This window comes from Botrytis byssoidea, assembly GCF_014898295.1.
Source record: "Botrytis byssoidea strain MUCL 94 chromosome Unknown BBYS_008, whole genome shotgun sequence".
Taxonomy (NCBI): Eukaryota; Fungi; Ascomycota; class Leotiomycetes; order Helotiales; family Sclerotiniaceae; genus Botrytis; species Botrytis byssoidea.
Genome location: NW_024065849.1, coordinates 1,790,182 through 1,814,416, shown reverse-complemented (window position 1 = coordinate 1,814,416; position 24,235 = coordinate 1,790,182). Strand labels below are relative to the sequence as shown.

Genomic DNA, 24,235 nt, shown 5'->3' with positions numbered 1-24,235 from the left:
TTTGATGCTCAATTGCATCATGTAGGTGTTTGAATCAGTGCATCTTATTTCCTATCTTAATTGGACACTATTACAACGTTGCAATGATTGGTTCTATCCCACATCGTGCTCAAACTTCATCATCGTCCTCTTCCTTAAATTCTGACCTTTTTCGAATAAAATACACCGAAATTACCATGTCTGACAGAAACTGCAAGTGCGCTCTCGCTACTCCTCCCGTAAATTCGACACAGTCGCATCTCTTCTTGACCGCCACCTTTCTCCAGAATAACTGGGTTGCAATCATACCATTGCATATACCAACTTCAGGAATATCTTTACAGCTATAAGATCTTTTCATGAAAGCACGTCCCAGCTTGTATTCCCACCAAGTTTTGAATTTTTCTTTCTCGGAGAAACTCTTCAAGGAACCTCGTTTTCTAACATTCGGTTGGTTCCAGACTTGATTACTAGACTCTTCCTTTCTTTCCAAGATATGCCCTCTGGTTAAAAGTGGGATTACCATCTTGATAAAAGCCGCAGGCCAATGTCCTTCCATGGCTCGATCTTCCAGGTATCCGTAGCCGCCGATTTCAACTACTAATGTCTCTCCGTTGATAGAATTAAATCCTTCAGGATCTGGTACAGTTTCAAATCCGTATTTTGCAAAAAATCTTGCATCTTGAGGGCAGAACTCTGGATCTTGCATCAAGTTCCTGGCGTTGGGTGAAATTTCTGTAATGATTGTTAACATCCTGGTTCCTACCCATTGATATTTGACTAACTTACCTAAGATCTCCATAAGTTTCAGAAGTACCCCAAATTGTTCAAAAGATCTCTTTGACTCATTGTAAGGGCGATGAAGAGATCCTAATGCGAAACAAACAACATTCGTTGGCTTTACCTTGCCTTTCATCATGCTCTTAACAAGCCTTCTAAGTTTGGCTTCATCCTCACTGCCGAGCTTGTATTTCTCAAATATCGCATCGAGTGCCGATTCCTCAAAACGACGGTATCCAGACCAGCCTGTGGTCACTATCAATCCTTCTCCGGATCCAACCCACTCCTCTTGCTCTCTATAAATGTTTATAATTAGATATCGTTCCTAAAACTCTGATGATATAAATTATACATACCTATAGAACTCGATTTTCTCAGCATTGGGAGAAATCAACGAGAATCCGCCTGGACCTTCCGATGAGAATCCATCTGGGCCTTCATGTTCATGCCATTCGTTATCACTTCCCAAAGCCATCCATTTCTTATCTCCATATCGAATAATATCTCCAATATCCCAATGACCCGTAGGTGGAGAAAATGGTGTATCTGTCAATGTAGTGGCAGGTGAATCTGCGACCATTTTCACCTCCATTTCTTTGGATTCTCCATTTGTAGATGGAGAATGCATATCGAGGCTCTTGAAAATGTCTTTTGGTGTATCTGTTACCACGCGTATATCCATTCCGCCGAATTTTTTATCGTCTGGGATAGAAGCCATATCGATGACTTTGGTTCTGTTGTTGTGATTATTTGGATTCAAAAACAACGTCTAAATTAAATAACCAGATGTATATATGTAAGTAATTTCGCTTAGAAGTGGGGTCATGCCGTACCTATGAAGTGTTTGAAACGGAAGATTGAACTACAGTGAATGGTGTAATATCTTGGGTTATCTCTGCTATCTATTCATTTATCTGGTAAATTGTGGTGAGCATCTAAATCATTCACTTGATACTATGGTATGATTTGTTACTCTAAGGAATTTGAACAGCTAATGTAAACATTCTTTCTGGGTTTTCAGCTCACTTCAAATATTATTTTCAAAAATAAAGATTATCTAGAATAATTACCTTTGAGTTGTGGGTGAGTGTTTTCTGTCAAATTTCACTCTGCAAAGACACCATTGAAACCTAGAACTCAAATAATTCATCGAAGTTGTAAACTATGAAGAGAGAAGAGCTGACGATGCAGAGCAATCCTCTTTCTTAACCTTAAACCTTGCCACAAATTCCCCTAATATCATATCCAAGAAGCATAAATATGCTTCCGTGAATTATCCTGTCTAAGAAGCTTAGAAATATCGATCAGGATCTCTTTGAGAAAAAAGCGATCCCACCAATCTCCAAATATCTATAACCCATTGAAATTTTCCTCCCACTACTTCTTTTCTCCAGAATAGCTTAGTAAATCTCATACCAGTGCCAATACTACTAATCGCAGGAATCTCCTTGTAATCATAAGTTTTTTGAATCGCCACAAACTTCTTTTTTCCACCCCACCAATTATCCAATGGAGGTCTTCCTTCACCGCGATACCAATTGCGAATTCCCTGTACAATCTTGCTTCTGTTTCCCAAGATATATCCTCTTCCCATTTTAATGAATACTGCAGGCCAAGGACGATCCATAATTCGCTGATTCATACAATTACATCCACCAACTTGGAAGACTAAGGTTTCCTCATTTGCAGCTTCAAATCCTTGAGGGTCATCCACAACTTCAAACCCGCAGCGTGTAAGAAATCTCTCATCTCCTGGTGAAAAATCCGGATCTTGCATAACTTTTCTAGCGGTAGATGGAATCTCTATAGATTATATTAGCTATCAAGGTCTTTTTAGCAAGATCTTTATTAAGAATTATTCATACCCAAAAGTTCCATAATCTTCATGAAAGCAGCCAATTGTCCAAACGATGCTTTTCTCTCTCCAAATCGTTCAAAAGATCCCAAGCCAAGACAAGCTACATCCTTCGGCTTTACTTTCCCTTCTTTCATCGAATCCAAAAAATCTCGAAGCATCTTAACATCTTCGTGCTGGATAGAAGTTCCTACTTTCGTCGCCTCCAAATATTCATCGAATAATCTCTCAAGTGCGACCTCATCTTCATGTTGAATCACCTTCCCCTCCTTCATTGTTTCTGAGAGCTTTCTGAGTGTCTTTTCGTTCTCATGCTGAATTTTGTATTTCTCAAACTCGTTATCTAAGTTTTCCTCTCGTCGTTTGTAACCAGTGTAGCATTTATCGACTTTGAGTTGTTTGCTGTATCCATGCCAATGGTCTTGAAATTTTAACTCCTGTCATTAGGTTTTTGAACTTTCTCTAGAACTCTTGGTACTAAACATCAACTTACCTAAAAAAATCCGCATCTTTAAATCCGCAAAACTGTATCTCAAAAGCATCCGGTCCCTTAGTTTTATGCCATTGTCCATCGCTTTTCAGAGTCATCCACTTCTGGTTGTAGGAAACTATATCTCTAACATCACATGGACCTTTGGGGGGGTGAATGATGTAGATGCGGTGGGTGAAGCTGTGATTGTCGAATTCTCCATATCGGTAGTTCTTCTGTTGTCTTTTGGAGAAGTCATCGTTGCAATCGTTGTACTTGTATCTTCTTCCGTCTCTGAATCATGAGAGTCCTTACTGTTTGTAGTAGAAGTGATGATCGGTTTAGGTGCAGCTGCTTTTGACACCATGTTATTGGATTCTGTGATATCCATCGGAGAAGTCATAATGAAATTTTGACTGTGTTGTTGTAATTATGGAAGTAAAAGTTCAGAATATAAAATCCTTTATGTAACTTCTTAGCGAGATCTTTGCCTCGCTAACGTCACCTAAAATTAATCATGCCATACTGTATTAGTGTAGATTTGGGATTGAATTGGATGAGTAGGTATGTACGGCAAATCGCATGATTTCCTTAGCACGTTTCTGCTATTCACCAACCTTGGCATTTTTAAAAGATCTTTCACATGTAATCCACACTCACTGGAGCCAAAACCTCTTCACGAAAGACATAATAAAGTACCCACAGATTCTATAATTATCAAAAAAGAACGAATGTTATTTTCAATCTACCCTCCAATCTGTAGTTTGTTCTTTCACACAAGTCATTGGCCTTGTCAACAGAATCACCTGTGCTTTAGTCGTCTGTTGTATCACCTGATATTGAGCTACTTGTCTACTGGTACTCCTTCGAGTCATAGGAAAACTGAAACCACGGAATGACCTGTCATTTTATCAATGAGAAATATATTGTTCATTCTTGACGTGGGCTCATGATACCTTGGGAATTTTAGACCATTGATAATCTTGCTAATGGGCTCTCTCTCTCTCTAACTCTCGAATCAATAAGATTTTACTGCTGGTATATAACACAAGCTAGCCCCTCTCTCGACAAATTGAAGTAAATCTATTCCACCATCAACTTCTCATCTCGCAGACTCCCTAACAACATCCTCACCATCTCTTTTCCCAAGCCTACCCATCACCATCTTAACACCCACATCTACAGCATTCCTCTATAAACTCCTCTCCCCTTCATCTTTTCTCCAATACAATCTACCCCTGATCATACCCTCCCCCTACCTACTTCCGGCATTTTCTCCAAATCAAAAAGACTTTTTATCTCAGAAATCTCTCTTAGCTTCTCTCTACGACTACTTTACCCTTATCATCCATACTCCGATATTCCAGAGAACAACTAGCAATAAAGATCGCAGTGCGAGTCCAATGTATCATTCTCTCCATAATAGTATCATGACCCTTTTTATAAAATAAAGACGTTTCTCTATTAATCACATTAACACCCTCCAAATCAACCACAACTTGAAATCCGAATTTCTCTTACATTTCCACGCATAATATCTGGTTTTTGAATAACCTGTTTGGCGGTTTCAGGAATACCTGAAAATGGATTAGGTCCCGCTGCAGAGTAAATTATAGCTGTATATGATATTCCAGCTCTGCAAAGAAAAAGCCTACCTAGCCGTTCAATCAACTCCACAAGCGCAGCAAAGTGACCCAAAATTCTCTCTCTACAGCTAGTATCAACTTCATGAAAAGTTTCTAGTGCAATTAGTATTGTAATTAGTATTTAATAGTATTACTATGACTGATATCCCCTAAGGTGCCAACAAATGGCGCCATCGCTTAATTGGTCAATACTGACCAATCAGAACATCAAGATTTCTCGAAATCTCGATGTTTTAGGGTTTTATTTTATAATAACTATTAAAATACTTATTATTATTACATAAATAAATATTATATTCTTAATATTCTTATTTATTTTTATATTTATTATTTTTTAATCTAAAATTATTAGATATCTTCTTTAATATAATTCTTTTTATATCAAAAAATCAATCCTTATATATATAACAATCTCTTTTCTTTCCTAAATTCATTAAATAATAATCTTTTAGTAAACTAGAACTTTTAATTAGAATCTTTAGATTATATTTTAAATCTTTATATTAATATTTAGATCCAAATTCAATAATCAACTCTTAAGAAATTAATTTTCGAAAATCATTATATTTAAGAGATTTTATTGTATTATACTTTAAAGCAATCTCCTTATAAATCAAGTAGCAATTAATTAAAATAATAACTAATAATTATTGTTTTATTATTTGATAATCTTTATAATATTAATATTGATATTCTAGCATTAATAAATATAGTTGATTCTTTATATTAATAGAATTCATATTGAAATTATAATTGTTATAAAGTTTTGAAATAAATAATATCTTTTTCTATTTATTTCCAAATAATATTTTAATTATTTTAGCTTTTGAAAAGATAGGTTATAATTATTTGCATAGTTTTCAAATAAAATCTTTGCTATTATATATTATAGATTATATTAAAACTAATATATTATTTTTCTATATTATTTAATATATATTATTTAAAAAGGAAATCCTAAAAAATATTGTTTTTTATAATATATTATTCTTTTTTATATTTAAATCTTTAAATTAATAAAATCTTAATGAATTCCTAAATTCGTTTTATATATCCCTATTACAATATACCCTAAATGATATATATATTTCAATAAGTTATAAAAAACAAATAAATTATTAAGATAAATATAATATAAAGTTTTAAATAGTTTTTATATTAAATATATAATTATTATTTATATTTTATTTAAAGATTTCTCTCTATTTGTTAATCCTAAAAGAGAAGGAATTAAGATTTCTATAGGATTATTCTTTTTCTTTAATTTATACTAATTTCATATTATAAAAAATCTTTAATCTATAGTAATCCATATTTTAAAGCTAATAAATATAGATTTATTTTTAATAATTGTAATATATATTAATTAATTGGTATAATATGTAATATATTTATTTATTACAATTCGATTTTGAAACTATCAAATTGAGAGATTAATTTTTTGAATATAATTTAATAAAGAATTTATCTATAAAGAATTATATTAATATATTAATTTTAAATAAGAAAATTGATATTTTACTTTTTCATAAATATCTTTTGTTTTAAAAGATATAATATAATATTATATATAAAATTTTTAGAATCTATTTCTTAATATAAAATATATAAAAGAATATGTAATAGCATCTTTATTATATTTCTAATAAGGTTTAATCTTATATTTAGAATAAATGAATATATATATATATCTAAATATAAATAAATCTTATCTATTATTATAGGATACTACGAAAATGCTTATAAATTCGAAAATTCTTTATTTTCTAATATTTGTATATATAAATTCATTTATTTTATAATCGATTCTATTATCTTAATAAAAAAATAGAAATAAAATAAAATAAATATATTACAATCTCGAATATTAGCTTATAGAATAAATTCTTGATCGAAATTTGTATAATCTATAGATTTGAAACAAATCCTTATTTTTGAAATAGAAGGAATATTTAGATATAATATTCCTATATTAGTAGAATCAAATTATATATTATCTAAAAGTATATTAATAGAATTATTGTATATAATACATTTATTGATTTCTATATTATCAATATTATTCACAAAGTTATTAATATTCTTCCTCAACACACAGGCCATAATTGACGCCATTTGTTGGCACCTTAGGGGATAGATAGTATAATATGCACGCTAGTATATATAATGGCTAATGATATATATATTTTTACATATCATATAAAAGTAGTTATACTAAGATATACTGAAAATGAAAATTTATATATTTTGAATAATTTCTTTCCTTATTAGACTTAAAGACAATCAAAACATGTAATATTTGAATAAAAATATACAATACTCGAGTAAAAATATATGAATTCCTATTTTTCAATATATTGTTAGTAATATTCGATATTATTAAAATATAGTATACTTTCAATGATATATGATTCAATAATAATTACTGAAATATCTTAATAAATATCAATATATATCACTAAAGTGGGGCATGATTGAAATACAGAAAATACTATTTACAACACTGAGCGCTATACAAACCACATTTTTCGGACGAACCTTCCCTTCTCCATTATATTCATCAGGGCTCTCATATTCTCTTAATCCATACCCCTAAGTCTATGTTTTTCGAATCCGGTAGAGGCTTCAGACCCCTCCTATCACGGAGTAGAGCCATAAGAAACTGCAGGAATCGAATAATATCATTAATTATCATAAACTATAAAGATATGAGTCAAGGTACGAAGAGAAACTGTATTTATACCCTCCCTCTTCTCATGTGCTCCCTGATACTTCCCAGCGAATGTATTCCTTGTTATTTGATCATTCAAACGAATTTTTTTGGTCCCCGTATATAGCAAATGACTACCTACTTTCCTATTAAAAATACTCAGCCAACTCCTCCACCCTTCCTCCCACTAATCATCCAACTAAACAAAACAAAACAAAACAAAATAAAATCAACAAACACGCCTCCAACCCCCCTCAAAACTCAACTCTCCACCATGCACAACACCAAACCCAGCAGATCACTCCAATTCCCCAAAAGGTTATTCCACCATCCCATCACTTTCCACGAAAATTCCCAAATCCCATAAAAGTGCAAGAACAAGAATCGAGGAATCGCTAAATAGTACTAAGATAGTTAAACTCATACTTGTCATGCTTTACATCAAAGATATATATCCCGTGAGAAGTCCTAGGAGGATTCTTATTCCAGACTATAGGAACGATACTTGAAAGGAAAAATAATTTTTTACTCGGGCGTTGTTGTTTTGAGTAATGTTTCTATATGGTGAGAGTTTACGGTAGAGGAGAAGAAGGTTTATTCTTATGAGTTTTGAGATTTAAGAATTATTTATACATGCTTAAGTATTATTACCTCAAGTATCTATAAAATCTATATATATATGCATTTATTCCATCCTCCAACTACTCCTATACTGAACTCCTAACCCCTTCTAATTCTATAAAGATTTCATACTCGAAGACTCAGATTCTAGGATTTTCTTCCCCTTCCTCCTATCCCCCGTTCAAAAATGTTAAGATTAAGATTGTAAATTTTAATACTCGATTTTAGATTCTATGTTCCTTTTGTAAAATCTATACTTCTTTTATTATAATATCTAGTCTTTTAGTATAAAATATACTTTATATAAGTATATATACAATTTTAAATTATCAGTCATTATCATATTTTACACACTCAATAAACAATCTCTCCATCTTCTTATAAAACCGCTTAATTTATCATATATTATAGAGAGAGATTTTTACATCTGATATTCTATATCAAACTTATACTTCTTCTGTTTCTCTCTTCTCTGCTCCCACTACATCCGAATCCCAAATTCCAAACACTATTTTAATTTCACTTCTAGTAGAAAGACACACCTACATAGCTCAATCTAACAATCTAACAATCAAAAAAGTAACTATTTCAGCATCCACTACCCCCTGGTCGGCCCCCGGGTCTCACCGCAACACTCTCAGCCTACACTATCTCCTCCCTCTCCCTCCCCCCTTCACACGCGCGCTTATATATTACTCTCCCGTCCCCTCTCTTCCGTCGATCTCGCTGCCCCCTTTCCCCCCCTTTCCCCCTCCATCTCCCGCTACCCCCAAGAAACAAATCTCCATCTTCTCATCTCCATTACTGTTCGCTCATTTATAAAAAACCATATCCTAGCGTTCCAGGATTTTTAATACTAATGACTTAATTACTTAACTCTTCAAATATTTATCAATCCATCAATTCATCAACTCTTCAACCCAACTCCTATTTTCCCTCTCAAGAAAAACCACTACCACCCTCATCCCTCCACCTCATCGCTCCATCCCTTTAGGCCTCCATCCCTTCATTCATTACTTTATCCTTTTCTTTTATCTTATACTCAAATTCCACGTTTTATTTATATTTAATTTATATCTTATATGTATATTTATATTTATATTTATATTTATATTGATCTTTATTGATCTTTATATGTATATTATATTATATTTATATTTATATTTATATTTATATTTATATTTATATATTATATTTATATTTATATTTATATTCCACATTTATATTCACATTTACACTCACCACTCACACTCACACTCAAACTCAAACCCAAACCCACCCAAACTTCACTCTCAGACCTCCAGCACCTCCAACACCCCCAGCATCCCCCTCCCCACCTACGAAATCCTTCAACTAATTCCCACACCTACTCTCATCTCCAACCCCAACCCTACCAACCCTACCAACCCCACCAACCCCCTATCGTCCTCGCTAATCCATCAACACATTACATCACATTACATCAAATTGATCAGAAACATCTCCCTATGCTCTGCTCTATTCTCACATCATTTAGCTAGCTATCCATCTCTTCTTTATACTTCCTCTTCCTCTCGCATCTCTTTTCCTCTCCCTCTCCCTCTCCCATCTCTCTCCCTCTCCATATCCAGATCCATATCCATATTCACATTCATATTCATATTCACACCTAACCAACCAAATCGTAATATTCAAGTTTAATCAACTCACTCATCCATCCATTCATCCACTCACTCAATTCAACACAAAACAAAAGCCAATAATCATCCTCAAAAGATCTTTTCTATTTATCTTTTCCAATCTCATCACATCTATTCTACTCTAACACTAACATCTACAAACTCCCCCTTCATTTCTCTCGCAATATTTGGTATCAGTATCCATTGCAATCATTCTCCATTCTCTCATTCTTCCCCACACTTCTTTTCCTTTCATATCCTCCCTTCTTTGCATCTCCATCTTTCTCTCCCTCCTCCTCCACTTCCATCTTCACCTCATCTAAGAAGAAGAGAATGACAAATTCAAACTCCTAAACACCCATCTAACGCAATAAAGAATCTCATCGAAAAAACGCCCGCAATTTTGTGAGATATGTACATGCATGCGTGAAACAAAGTGGTATTCATATTATACAATCGACGTTGAAAGATATGAAAAGAAGCGATAAAAAGAATGACATAAACATTAAATATTGAATTGTGTATGTGCGTGTGCGTGTATACACTGAAAACTCGAGGTCGAATATGAACTGTAATTGATTTTTGATTCCGAAAAAAGTAGAATCCTCGAGATGAAATATCGATTTTCGCCGATATGAGCTTCGAAATGCTAATAGACGTCGAAAAGGACGTCGAACTTCAATATAGGAAAGAGGTATTAACTCCAAATTGGGCTAAACGTATTTTTGAGTTTTCAATGTTTTTGATTTATACTGCACCTGTTGCTGGGTAATACCAAGCACATACTGCAATAATTCTATCAAATGTTAGTGAAAGGATATCACGCAGGAAAACGAATTCAAACTTACATGTAAAGACATTGTAAAAGCATTCCTTCCAACCAATGACTTTTACCATCACCAATCAAATAATTGACGAGTAAAATAGCCACAAATAAAACCGCAACTTGGAAACCATCGAAACTCAAGTTCATAGCATCATTTCCCATGATCCATCCGATAACAACCAGTAAAGGAATGAGGAATAAAGCAACTTGCATACTAGATCCAACAGCTACACCAATTGCAAGATCCATCTTATCCTTGCAAGCGACTGTTACAGCAGTAGCGTGCTCTGCAGCATTTCCAACAATCGGTAGAAGAATGAGACCAACAAATTCTTCCGAGATACCACCACCTTCAGTAATTGCACTGATACTATCAACCATGAATTCTGCACAAAGTCCAATGATAGCAGTACAAATTGCAAGGGTTGCCCAAGCAACCAAGATGTGCAATTGTGCTTCTTCACCTTCTTCCTCTTCATCTTCCTCGTGTGCGTTTGGGTTGATAAGTTCATCGTTGGGTGGTCTCTCGGCAATATTTGCTCGACCAGGTCCTGCTCCAATTCCTCCAGCCTTGGCCAAACCCTTTGCAATTGCACCTTCTGGTAAAGCATGCTTGCGTGGTCTCATTGGTACCTTTTGACTTTCCTCATTGAACATGGTAGAATGAGTATGTAATTGAAAGTAAAGATAACCAATGTAGACCACCAAAAGAATGACTGAAGTACCACGTGAGATAGCTGCAATTGGAGCATCGGTCGTGTCACTCCATAAATCGAAGGCGGTTGGAACAATGACACTAGCAATAGCCAAGGCCAATAAACTTGCAGCGGTTTGAGCAACTGTCTGGTTAAAGAATTGTTCTTCTCTTCGAAGTCCTCCAAAGAAGAAGCACATTCCCATGACGAGTAATAAATTGGATAAAATACTACCAACCAAAGAAGTTTGAACAATGAGAACTTCTCCTTTGGCCAAGGCAATAATAGCGACAATCATCTCGACGGCATTTCTGATGCAAGTTAGTAAGGGCCATCAAGACATAAATCGCCAATCATGATACATACCCAAAAGAAGCATTTAATAAACCTCCCAAACTTTCGCCAACATGAAGAGCAATCTCTTCCGTAGCAAAACCTAACATAGCGGCCAGTGGTATGATGGCAATGAAATTGACCACGAAAATAACAATTCCATTTACGTTGCCAGCATAATTGAGTGCGATACCGATTGGTGCCGCGATAAGTAAAACGTTGATCCAGGAATTGAAGATGGTATTTTGCAATTGACTCCTCAGAGTGAAAGGCTCGTGTTTGATATCCTTTCCTCGAAAGATTCCACCTTTCTTCTTTTTCTCTTTCTCTTCACCATCGACTTCTTCCCTACCCTTCTTGGTAAATCTGCTAAGGAATCGTCGTCGAGCTTTTTCCTCTACACTCGGTTGCCTCGAAGATTGACCTCCAACAATTGTTGCTTCCGTACTTGGATCGCTAGGACGTCCAGCATTATTTGTCGCCGACTTTTCTAAATCTTGCATTTCCATTGCTGTGCCTGCATTCTGTGAGTTGAAAAATGGTGCTTGACTCGCTGATGATCGTGGTCCATTCTCGGTATTTATCGTTCGTAACGCAGGCTCTTCTACTCCTCTTAAGGCTTCTTCATCGGGAACTTGAGCGGGAAATGTACTGCTTCGTCGAGTGGTTTTCGAAAAAGGATTCCATTCAGTTCCTGGACCATGCCATGCTTCTTGTCGCGCCGCGCGCTTTGTTGTATCTAAATTGAACATGATTGTAAGTCTTCACCCATCAATAATTGGGAAGGAAAATCAAAACAAATAAATGTAAATTGATGATAAGGGCATTGACATGATAATCAATGGCAAAAGATGTTAGTGAGAAAAGGAATTAACTAACAAAGGTTATAATCGTTTGGAGCCATGTTTTGTATTATCAAGTTGACAAACAATGTATGGGGGGGATTGATGATTCGAAACTTGACCTTTGAAGGTGGATCTTACGACTAAATAATGGTCGTGGTCGTTGACGAGGTTCTGTTCGTATAGTAAATAAGGACTAGGTAGGGAGGGAGGGAGGGCGGATAAGGTACAGTCAGGCGTTATTCCTGCAGACCCAACTGATGTTGATGGTGGTGCAGATGGTGGTGCTGATGGTTGGCGCTTCAATGATTGAAGAACGGTGGTGGATGAATGTGAAGAATATAGAGTTGAATTGAGAAGTGACACCCTTTTTTTTCCAAGTGAGCTGATCGTTTTTCCTAGACCAGAGTGATTTCGTTGATTGGAATTGGATGGTTCAGATCTAAGTTCCCATGCGTCGTCCGTGTCCCGTTCCTAGGAGGTAGGTGGAGGTAGGATATGTAGGATAGGTAGGAGTTGTTGATTTGTTGATTTTTTTTTTTGGTAGGTAATTATGGTAATTGTGGTAATAAGATTAAATTGTATGGAGTCCTAGTCGTAGTACCTGGGTATTTTTTTGACAAGGGGTATAATAACTTAATGAGAGATCCTTCGTAAGAGATAATCCCAAGGACAAGATAGTTATGTACTTCGTGGATACCGGTAGAAGACTTTAACTTTTATGTTCTCATAAGAGGCGAATTGAAGTATTGTAATGACCTTTTAGGAATTGATTCCTTTCTCAACCTTTCTCTTTTTCTGATAGGCAAATTTAAAGAGGTGGCTTAGATGTTGACGTTGGGTATTTGGATTTGGATTTGGATGTGGATGTGGATGTGGATGTGGATTTGAATTTGATGATCTTTTGCGTCTACGAGGTCGTTCCTGGGATAATTTGCCCCAGAAATTCTGGCTGTAGAAGTGCGAGTGTGGCTGGTGGTAGAAGGGATCTCTTCGTAGGTCGATTTTCTCGAAGAAAGACCTGTGGCCTAGAAGACTAAAAGAGGCTGAGGTCTGATGTGGAATCACAAGTGGTGGTGTGGGAAAGATGATGTTGGTAGGAGAGAGAGATCGAGAGAGAGAGAGAGAGAGAGAGAGAGAGAGAGAGAGAGAGAGAGAAGAGAAGAGAAGAGAGAAGAGAACAGAAAGGGAAAAGATTCACAAAACATTAAAGTGAGTAAAGTGAGTGATGTGAGTGAGGATTAAAAGATGTAAATTTCAAGAGGATCCTTATTTTCTTGGCAAATTTCCTGCAGTCCTCTCTGTGCAGTCTGCAAAGGGTAATGGTCTCCTGGTTGACCAGTTCACCAATTCACCAATTCACCCGTTCACCAACTTTTCTTTGGTTCGGTGATAAATGCCTCATTGGTGCGATACTGTGTATGCTGGATGATGTTATCACGAACAAACGACAGAAAGGGAGGCTTGATGATGACGATGCGAAAAGGATCATAAGATTGTACATTGTCCAATGATATTTAGGGAGGTTGAGAGTTTGCGCAAACTCAAGTCAATTCGTGGCACCAATGCGATGTGATTGATATTATGATTTTCGGATATTATGACTGTCTAATGACATTACTGTGTATGTATTATTATACTGGTATTATCTACAAGTACTTTACACTTGATAATCATCATATAGAATGTTACTATTCACAGATAGTTATACTTTCTTCAATAATCCATTAATAATCCATTAATAATCCATTAATAATCCATCAACAATTCATTCCATTCTCCATTGTCCATTGTCCATTGTCCAATTCTGAATCTCGAGTCTTGAATCCCATATCCTAACCTATATCCTAACCTATATCCCATCCCATATCCCATCCCATATCCCATCCCATATCCCATTCTCAAACCTTCAATCAAGCATTTACCCCTAAAACCAAGGAATCTTCCTCAAGAAAATCAAGAATTTCTTATTTCCTCCCAAATCACCACCACCACCACCACCACCACCACTTACATCTTGATCTTGCCATCTTGGCGCATTTCACAAGAGAAGCCAATAATCTTGATTTTGATCAAGCTTCTATCAATGAAATATTGGCATACATTAGTTTGGGATATCGATAACGACACTTCATTACTGTTGGTCTTTGTACTACATACATATATACATATATACATACACTTGATATCGTACTACAGTGCATTCTCTACTTTTACCAATACCGAGTAGAAAACTTCAATCAATCCCATAATTGACACGTCCAATAATTAACACTTCCAAAATATCAACCCAAATCTCAATCAACAATACCAATCCAATCAATCTCACTCAATCACAAACAAGCGCCTGATTATGTGATGACGACGACATTATAATTATTACCCCTTAAGCCAAACCCCCACCATCCATGAACGATTCTCCCGGGGTCGCATATCGGTCGCTTGAACGCTTCAAGCTTGTTACTCCAAATCATTTACGCTGTGGTGCATATCGTACATATTTCTTGAATTTGAATTTGAATTTGAATTTGAATTTGAATTTGAATTTGAATTTGAATTTGAATTTGAACTTGAACTTGAATTTGAATCTGAATCTGAATCTGAGTCTGAATCTGTGCTCACTACTCACGAACATTTGTGTAGCGGCTAACCTCCCTCATTAATCAATGTCGACATCGATAGTATGACTTTACCGATAAGTATAACACACGGCATCATGAATCATCATCGATAGCATATCAAATTTCAACACATATACACAAACACAAACACACACTCAAATCTCAAACCCTCTGAATCATTGAACAAAACCAAATTCATCCATCGCACACATGATCCAGTAGTTTCTTCATTCAATGCGGGGACTAAATTGAACTGGACGGGGATAAACCAATCCATTCTATCGCATCAAAACACCCGTCCCGTGCTGTGGTTGAATAAAGTTTCCACCTCGCTATCCCACCGACTGGTCTATAGGCTATCATTGATGAAAAATTTCAACATAGCCACACAATCATCGCTGAAAATCCATTTCCTTCGTCCATTTTTGCCCACATCACACATCGCACATCACACATCATCACATCGCCATTCGAATCACCACCAGCACCCCCGTCATTTCAATTCCTCTCCCTCGATATCAAATCATTACACACTCACGTGATACAGTCCATACACACACACACACACACACATAACACAACTACCGGGAACTACCGAAAGCTTCTACAAATCGTGACTCGTGGCGAATACTGCGATCGAATCATACATACCAGCAAGATGAAACATCAGTCCATGCTACCGACAACTCATGTCTTGGGATGCAGATCGCTTCTGGACGGAGAATCGGTTGGTACAGTACCTACGAATGAATTGTGAAGAAGAAATGAGGGCCAAGAACAGGATCATAATATTCATGTGATGTGGCTGTGGCTGTGATATTATGGGCCCCACCTCTATCTATCTGTGGCTGATGAATGATGAATACCTGCCTAGTCAACAAGTGGCAACCTAGTTCATTAGGCCATGAAATAAAATCGGTGAGCGACGAAACTATGGATGAACTGAACGAACCCAGAGCACAGAGTGTCTCGCATCTCGCATCTCGCATCCCTATCCGCACTACGATACACCACCTCGAGACCACATACCACACAAACCATCCCGCAAATAACGGTGAGTACCCGATTATGAATAAGCCTTCTCTGCGGGGTTACCCACGAACAAATCCATGATGAGCTGTACATCGCATCCATCGCATCCATCTACGCAGAAGATTTCCTCGCTCGCTTCAGTTCCTACGTACTCCATCCATCCAGGTATCTCCACGGACGGAACGTAAGCAGCGTGCCTCCGTACGAGCTGGATGGCTGTGAGAATCTGACGTGTCACATAAACATGCTCGTTTCTCGTTTGAGTATGCTTCGCGGGTGACGCCAACGAATCTTCATTCTTTCGTTCGTTCGTTCTTTCTTTCATTTCTTCTTTCTTTTTGTTGGGCCTTTCGTGTGTAATCATTTCGCAATCGTAATCTTCAGGGGTGAATTATGGATTTCAAATGTCAGTAAGCTCGTAAGTCAATTCGCGATGCTCGTGGCATGGTAAGGCGAATCGAATGCAGGTGTGCGCGCCTGCGTGCGCGCGTTTAAAGGACCCGAATCCAGTACCTTGGGCCGTAAGGCTGTGGATGCGGCTTGGTTGGGGTTTAGGTTGGGGTTGCCTCGTCTTATCGTTATTTTATTTTTGCTCGAGGTCTTTTTTGAGGCTTGATTGGGCGTTGGATTGTTGGGTTTGGGCGTTTCGGATGGCAGGTTGATGGGTGAGTGGGGGTTGGAAGGGCTTTCAGGCAGCACAGCATGTTGAAGAGATTTTGATATGAGGATACCTGTGATATTGGATGAGGCGAGGATGAGTTGCGTGGCTAGATTTGATATGTGTAGGTAAGTGGTTCATAGGGTTTGGGCTTGAGGGAAGTTTTTTTTTTTTTTTTTTCGTATGTTGGATTTGATCAGTTGAAAATCTTCCTGTTTTTAGTATTGGAAGTGTCGAGTAGAGTATCTAGTAGACCTGGAGTAGTTCATTTGCTCTCGAGAATCAAAATTTTTACTTCTTAAACTAGCAAAGAGTATAGAAGTATTTTGAAGTGTAGATTTCAATTCCAATGGTAAAAATACAATTATCGCTATGCTATCCCTCTATGTTCCAAGAAATTCCATCGAATAACTACCATTCAAAAATCACATCTTACTAGTCTCGTCGTCTTTGCCCAGAAGATCCATCGATCGCGTCGCTATCACAATGTATCTTCTTCGAGAGAGTCGACTATATTGTTCGTCCGACTTACCACAAGTCAAGTTGTATTTGATTCGGTGTCGAATCTGTGTTTAGAACGCTTATTAACTGTCTAAGGACATCACTTTAAAGTAGAGTGTTTAGAGGATCTCAGGTAGAATCAAGAACTGATAAGAAAGGATTACAAGTGTAATGATTCGAAATTATAGACTTCCTTCATTCTTTCTGCAGTATGGATAATATGTTAATGAGAACGTATCTGAGTATACTATCTTGTTCTCCTCTGTAATTTGTATCACGCCGCTAACGACCTTATTTTCCAAGAGTCTATACGAGTAGGTATAGGTAGTTGAATACATAAGAGCTGATGGAATCTCATAACTACCGAATTAGGAATATCTGACTTGCTTTTATATCTCATACTTTTTGATCAACATATTGTTCGATGCACTCACGACTGCATCTAAGTTGGAACTCCTCGATACTCAAATGAGTTGATGAATGAATTGATAGACAGCTCCGCCTTTTAGATCGTGGCTCGTTCAAACTCTGCCCATTCGTATTCTGAAGGGAAAGAAACTTGTATGTATCATTCTTCATTTGATATCGTTCCACAACATGCGCCCCTTTCAAATTTCTTCCGTATCACCAGCCTGAAACATGAATACTGTCGTACCACGAACCACAAGACACAAGATCGGATGGATGGATCGGATTAAATAGAAAATATGTTTCAATTCTCGAGTCTTCATGATATCATGATATCATGGTAGTTTGATTAAACCGGAAGTTTCTCTTTTTGCATCGAATAGAAGTGTTCCGTTTCTCATATAATATTGGTGGTAAATGGTTACATATACTTGCTTAGATTCCTGAGAACTACTTAAGTACTTCATGATACTACCTAGATACATGATCCTTGTACACAAAACATCGGCGTTGATGGTATTCTCTGCAAATCTTAAAGTGCGGCTTGGAGATAGTTATTCACTAAATCGTAGAGGCAGGCACAACATAGCCGTTTCTATATATAGGTATCAAATTTCAGTCATATAAACCTCAACAAAATCGATAGGTCTTTATACTATCGTCTCGAGTCACTACTCTTCGTCTAATGTTCATAACAGCCACAGGAAAATCTGAATGAGAAGGCTGGGGCATGGACTTTAACAAGACTGCGGTATCAACCCCAGGGCTTAGCATAGGAACCCTACGAGCTTCCAGTGCTTTTGAGAGGTTATATAGTTTCCTTGCCCCTTTGCCAAAAGAGATTCTAATCTACAATAAACACAACATCCAAAGCATACACACCACTACTGAAAAATCTCTTCCTACACATCTCTACTACAATCCCAAGACAAACGCCAAGTTCTCTAGATTTCATCGAATCTTCTCCATCATGATGAAGTTCCTTCTTCTTTTCACCTTTGTTGCCACCATCTGGGCTCAATGTCCCGAACAATCCGAAGCAGGTCGCAGGCTTTATCGTTGCGTCAATACAACCAGTGGTCAAGTCGCCGGTCACCCATCTCCCAAGAAACCAGCCGTGTATGAATATCTCGGTATCCCCTTCGCACAACCTCCTATTGGTGATTTACGATTTGCTCCTCCGCAACCATTTACTGGAAGTGATTCTCTCAATGGTACAAACTTTGTAAGTTTATCTATCTTTGGTGTAACTTTTCAATAACGATTACTAATGATCAATAGGGTTATACTTGTCCAAAGCTTTTCTCAGATGAACTTTCACTCATCCCATCAAATTTCCCAGATGTAGTCGATAATTACACGGCTTCTGGTATTAGTATCCTCGATACCTTTACCCAAGCAGGGGACGGACCTAGAAATAATGAAGATTGTTTGACGCTCAATGTTTGGGTTCCCAAACCAGCTCAAGCACCAGATGTCGGATCAAAAAAAGCAGTCATGATTTGGATCTATGGTGGTGCTTTCAGAGATGGTGCTACTGAATCGCATATTTATGATGGCTCGACTTTTGTGGATCAGGAAGATGTAATCATGGTTAGCATCAAGTAAGTTTATCATTTTCATCTTCATTATCATTACGTCGATCGTCTCACTAATCATTCAAAGTTACCGTGTAAACATCTTTGGTTTCTCCGGTGATTCAACAGGTCCAACTAGTAATTATGGAATGCTCGATCAAAGACTCGCTATCGAATGGGTTTATAACAACATTGCCAATTTTGGTGGTGATCCATCTCGCATCACTCTCTTCGGTCAATCAGCAGGAAGTTGTTCCATCGATTATTATTCCTACGCTTACCCACAAGATCCCATCGTGTCCGCCATGATCATGCAATCCGGTACTATCCCCGCTCTTCCCACATTCTCCTCCTCGCAAGCCTTCTCCTCCTGGAAAAACACCTCCTCATCCCTCGGCTGCGGTGACGCCTCAACCGACCCCACTTCCGTCATGCAATGCATGCGTAACCCCAATCTCACAACCGCCGACATCCTCCAAATCGCCCATCTCTACACCTGGCTCCCTTCCATCGACGAAACCCTCGTCTTCTCCGACTACCCCGCTCGCGCCGCCGCAGGGAATATCACCACCCTCCCCCTCCTCATCGGCAACACCGACAACGAAGCCGCAGTCTTCGCCGCCCAATCCCTCATGTCCGGTCACCCAGTCGATATCCCCCAAATGACCAACTCCACCTTCGCGTGTCCCACCGCCGCACGCGCAAATGTGAGTGCGGCTTCCGGCGCCAAGACATGGAGATATCGCTATTTCGGAGATTTCCCAAACTTGCAAATCCAGAAGGGTGTCGATGCGGGTGCCTTCCATATCAGTGATGTGTATAGCGTCTTCGGCACGTGGCCCACCGGAACAGGCATCACGGGCGCGGGAAAAGAACAAGTTTCGCTCGGAAGATATATGAGAGGTGCCTGGGCGGCTTTTGCAAAGGATAGTGAGCAGGGCTTGAGCGCTTATGGATGGCCGGTTTATAAGCCGGAGGAGGAGTCGGTGATTCGATTGGGATGGAAGAATTCTGCAGCGTTGGTTTTGGATCGTGCGCAGGTTTGGGATGGTACTTGTTAGGTTGTGATGGAGAATTTGCTGAGATGTTGGGGGGACTGCTAGAGGGGATTTGAATCGGGGTTGCTTTCACATTTTAGGAATGTAGATGCGTGGCTTATTTGTGATGATGCGAGAGGGATGATAGATTAGGGTAGGATGGATAGGTTAGGATGGATTTAATAGGGTTTATGACTTTTCCATATGTTGACTTTGATTTGCTTTTGTGTCTCCTTTCAAGATGGCGATGACCATACATACATACACAATCCATGCGAGAATATCAGCCTTGCCTCATCGAGATGTCTACATTGCATTTATTTCGTTCCGTGCTTTCCGATTCTGAATAACTTTGAATAGAATATCAAGTTTCAATAAAAGCAGAAGAAGTCGGACGGGCTGGAGATTCTTATGAATAGTAGCGTCAGTAGTGTTGATAGAAAATTCGTGAAATAAAAAGGAGATCAAGTTTAATTCGGTGCAAGCGAAGTGTATAAATCTGAGAAGTTTGATTAGTTAATAGCTCTCAAGTTACCTAAATAATCTTAAGAAGTATGGTTCTCATAAAATATGAAGGGATTAGTCAATTTGGTGAAAAAATGAAGTCGTAACTTCGATGTGTTTCTCCTCCTACATAGAGATGGGAAACATAGTGTTCCTACGTTTCCATTGATTTTCTTCCGGAACTTCAGATACAAGATACGACAAGGAAATTCCACTCTCCAACACCGCCACTAAAACTTCATCCACACCGTATAGTAAAGTCCAAATTCAGATAACGGCGACGATTCTCAACTCCCCACATATTCTCTCTCCCCGCGATCAATTCCCCAGTATCCTCATTACAATCTTGAAATCCCACCTGAAAACTGTGGAAAATCTCCACACTCACTATCTTCGCATTCCCAAGCTGCTTCTTATGCTGCGCAAGTAACCATCCAATACCTTTCCCATTCGGTGTTCCCAGAAGCGCAGCTCCATGCCCTTTAGAATCATTGATATCGATTGTTAATCCGTCTAGCGGGAAGGTTATTTTTTCTCCCTCCAGGATCTCTGTGATTACGAAGATTGTTCCGGGGTTGGTGATGTGCGATTGGATTATGTGTTTTAGATTGTTGAGGGGGGTGGCTGTTTGAGTGCATTCTTCATGCCATGTGAGATAGGTTATGTCGGACCATGTCTGGAGAGTAGTTGTTGATATGTTGTTTTTTGGCTCGCCTGCTGCTTGTGCCTTTAATTGTTTAGTGAAGTAGGGTGACTCCGAATCAATGGCTATGATTATCCCATTCTGAAAAATTATGCGTTAGTTGGTTTTAGTATCTCCAGGAGTGTGATAACTCAATTCCAGAAGTAGCCCCTTAAAATGCTTCCTCCGGAACTAATGCTTCAATAACTGTGACAAATCCTCGCGTGAATTGTATTAGAAATCTGCTTACCTTTGTATTCATTGCGTAATAGTAATGACCATCTAAACCCTATCTTCAATTAGCTTACATTCTTCATAATGGAGTTATAATTTGATCAAGTGTATTTGGGGGCAAAACGAGATAAAATCAAGGGTATCAACAGTGTTTATCTTTCGCTTCAGGAAAAGGGGTTTAAGGACCACCTGTTCACCACTTGTAACCACAATATAAATCCTGCCGCAAAAATCCTCCAAGCAAACTATAATGAGAAACATCCATATTCTTAAGTTTTCTATTTCTCAAAAGGAATAAATTCCTACACCAACCCCAAATCTCAAACTATATATTTCACTTAAAAGAATGAAAGCAGATAATCTTACCCCAATAGTCTGACCCAACGTACGATCAGCTTTACCGTAATGGCTAGCCAGAATCCCAACCCAATTCTCTCTAAAATTCGAGTTGGTGATTTTCCCTATGTGCTCCAAGACATGGAATACGGATGAAAGTTCATGGCGATCTATGACAATATCCCATCCGTTTTCTTCTCTTGACTCTGGTATGTTGAAAACGCTTTGAGTCGGATAGTCGATCTGCGTGTTTTCATTATGAGAGATTCGTTGCAGCATTAGTTGACCTGCAGTTTTAGCTTCTGAGAACACGTTCATATTTCTGAGCTGAGTATGGTATTCGTCGTGTATCTTTGATGACTGATGGTTGTAAGAAATCGGGAGTGGTAATTCTAGTTTTCATGATAGAATACAGGCAGATTTTATAGCCATGAGTATTTTATTTTGTTTGCCGGGATTTCTCGATTCGGTCATGGGAGCAAATCACTGACTGATTTTGATTAATGTCTTGTGATTAGATAGACAAGTACAAGTGAAAGTTTCAACAAGATATCAGATGCAATACGAAATGAAGTCTTACAATGATTATTCACCAGGCTAATTCAACATCAATTTGACTGATTATTTCAAGCCTAGAAGATGTGGTTCTCTTTGGCAATGTTGAAAAATATCTGAAGTGATATCCTATTCTGTTCATTCTCCTCATCTGGATGTAAGGCTATTATGTGACTTTCATTTGCAGGAACGAGATGAGTTAGATAGAGATGAATCAAAGTATGGAATTTTCAAGCTTGAGAATATGACTGGCTCTAGATTGTCGTCCGCAAGAGTTTATCAAAGTAGAAGAACTATTAAACACAAGCCCACGAGCTCACGAAGTCTTCCTAGGATGGCTCAAATCCAAGAACTAGTGAATAACGCCCATGCTGAGTAGAATAAGTTTATCACATCACGGTGTCTAGAATTCTCCCCGTCTTTTTATTATCATGGTCGAAAGACTACTAAATACATCTATGAATATTGTCAGTGGTCTGCAGATGTATCAAGCATATGAAGAATTGTTGATAACTTGTGATATGTACACTACTAATGTAATTCACTCGTGCGCCATTATTCGTTGGAATGGAAGTCAATATCTTCACCATCTCACGTCTACTTGTTTCAATTCTGATACTCTAATAAATGGAATATCAGTTCCCAAAAATTATTATGAAAACCATAGCTCCATTTCATGCCGAGCCGTGTCACACGTCATTCTCGTATCAAAAACGAGTGAATGGAGCGGTTTTGAAGATATTTACATTGATCAAATGAATCACGTACAATTAGAGTTGGCTCTCAAGTTCTCGGCCTACTTAAAGTTCTCTCTTCAGTTTCTCTTCTTTCCTTCTTCAAGCAATCATGTCAAGCTCTCAGATGGAGACTATGTTGGCGGATATCGATCAAGTACGTGTATTTCTTCCTCTGCGCTCATTCAATCATTTTCATTCCTATTCAAGTTCCTTTCTCCTTTCAAAGCTATTAGTATTACTCGATCATACAATTATTGAGATGAAGTTGTAAGGAGGTGTAAAGCCATCCGATTGGCTCGGCTGATGCACAGACATATTCACCTCATATTCCTCAGATATCTCAGCTTCATATAGAGACTTGATTGGACAATACTGATTTATTTGTGTAGTCAATCATTGATAATTACCATAAACGAACTTGGAGATGATGGGAGAATATAAGGATCTTGATGGTAAGTTTCATTATTTTTAGCGGTCTTCTTGTTATTCCAGTAGCTCTTAATGGGCTACCTTTCGTTAAGTGGCACGTTCAATACCCCTTGATTGTTCTAAGCAGAAGAAATGAGCTCTCAATCTATCCTTTATCTGAATATAAGAGCTGTCTAGTTTGTTCTATTCACCACACCAGCATGTTCAACACCAGTTTTGTCTATTCCTTTCATAAAAACATTTTCACATCTACTATCTGGTTCTTGTCTGAGCTATCATACTACAATTCTTGAGGAAGCAAAAAGACATGAGATTGTCTTTGGATTGAGATTCAAGAACTGTCTGTGATAGTTCTGTCTAAGAGGTTTTCTAGTTCTTGGGTTCTTCTCCAATCCTTCTCCATCGACAATCAATTTCTTTTATTCTCAAAAGAAGGCTGCTTCTCAAATTCTCAAAAAGTCTCTTAGAGAACAGCCCCAAGTCTTGTCTTTGGAAGCATTTTGAACCCAG

The 24,235-nt window shown here is 37.7% G+C and overlaps 5 protein-coding genes across 5 annotated transcripts; 1 reads left to right on the top strand and 4 right to left on the bottom strand.

The window, feature by feature from the left end:
- Positions 1-109: 109 nt before the first annotated feature.
- On the bottom strand, positions 110-1,477 carry EAE97_005151 (uncharacterized protein; the record flags this gene model as incomplete). The annotated part of the gene is made up of 3 exons (XM_038875663.1): positions 110-714; positions 769-1,055; positions 1,116-1,477. The coding sequence occupies 3 exons, from the start codon at positions 1,475-1,477 to the stop codon at positions 110-112; spliced, it is 1,254 nt and encodes a 417-aa protein (XP_038734020.1).
- Positions 1,478-2,050: 573 nt separating this feature from the next.
- Positions 2,051-3,486, bottom strand: EAE97_005150 (uncharacterized protein; the record flags this gene model as incomplete). The annotated part of the gene is made up of 4 exons (XM_038875662.1): positions 2,051-2,562; positions 2,625-3,016; positions 3,108-3,188; positions 3,236-3,486. 4 exons carry the CDS (start codon positions 3,484-3,486, stop codon positions 2,051-2,053), a joined length of 1,236 nt encoding a protein of 411 aa, XP_038734019.1.
- Positions 3,487-9,782: 6,296 nt separating this feature from the next.
- Positions 9,783-13,594, bottom strand: EAE97_005149 (uncharacterized protein). Its single transcript, XM_038875661.1, has 4 exons — positions 12,452-13,594; positions 11,606-12,311; positions 10,567-11,550; positions 9,783-10,514 (listed from the first exon to the last, which is right to left on the bottom strand). Exons 1-4 carry the CDS (start codon positions 12,474-12,476, stop codon positions 10,466-10,468), a joined length of 1,764 nt encoding a protein of 587 aa, XP_038734018.1. The 5' UTR covers positions 12,477-13,594; the 3' UTR covers positions 9,783-10,465.
- A 4,770-nt stretch (positions 13,595-18,364) lies between these two features.
- Positions 18,365-20,272, top strand: EAE97_005148 (uncharacterized protein; the record flags this gene model as incomplete). The annotated part of the gene is made up of 3 exons (XM_038875660.1): positions 18,365-18,859; positions 18,916-19,238; positions 19,300-20,272. The coding sequence occupies 3 exons, from the start codon at positions 18,365-18,367 to the stop codon at positions 20,270-20,272; spliced, it is 1,791 nt and encodes a 596-aa protein (XP_038734017.1).
- Positions 20,273-20,990: 718 nt separating this feature from the next.
- On the bottom strand, positions 20,991-22,322 carry EAE97_005147 (uncharacterized protein; the record flags this gene model as incomplete). The annotated part of the gene is made up of 3 exons (XM_038875659.1): positions 20,991-21,536; positions 21,685-21,723; positions 22,035-22,322. 3 exons carry the CDS (start codon positions 22,320-22,322, stop codon positions 20,991-20,993), a joined length of 873 nt encoding a protein of 290 aa, XP_038734016.1.
- Between the last annotated feature and the right edge of the window lie 1,913 nt (positions 22,323-24,235).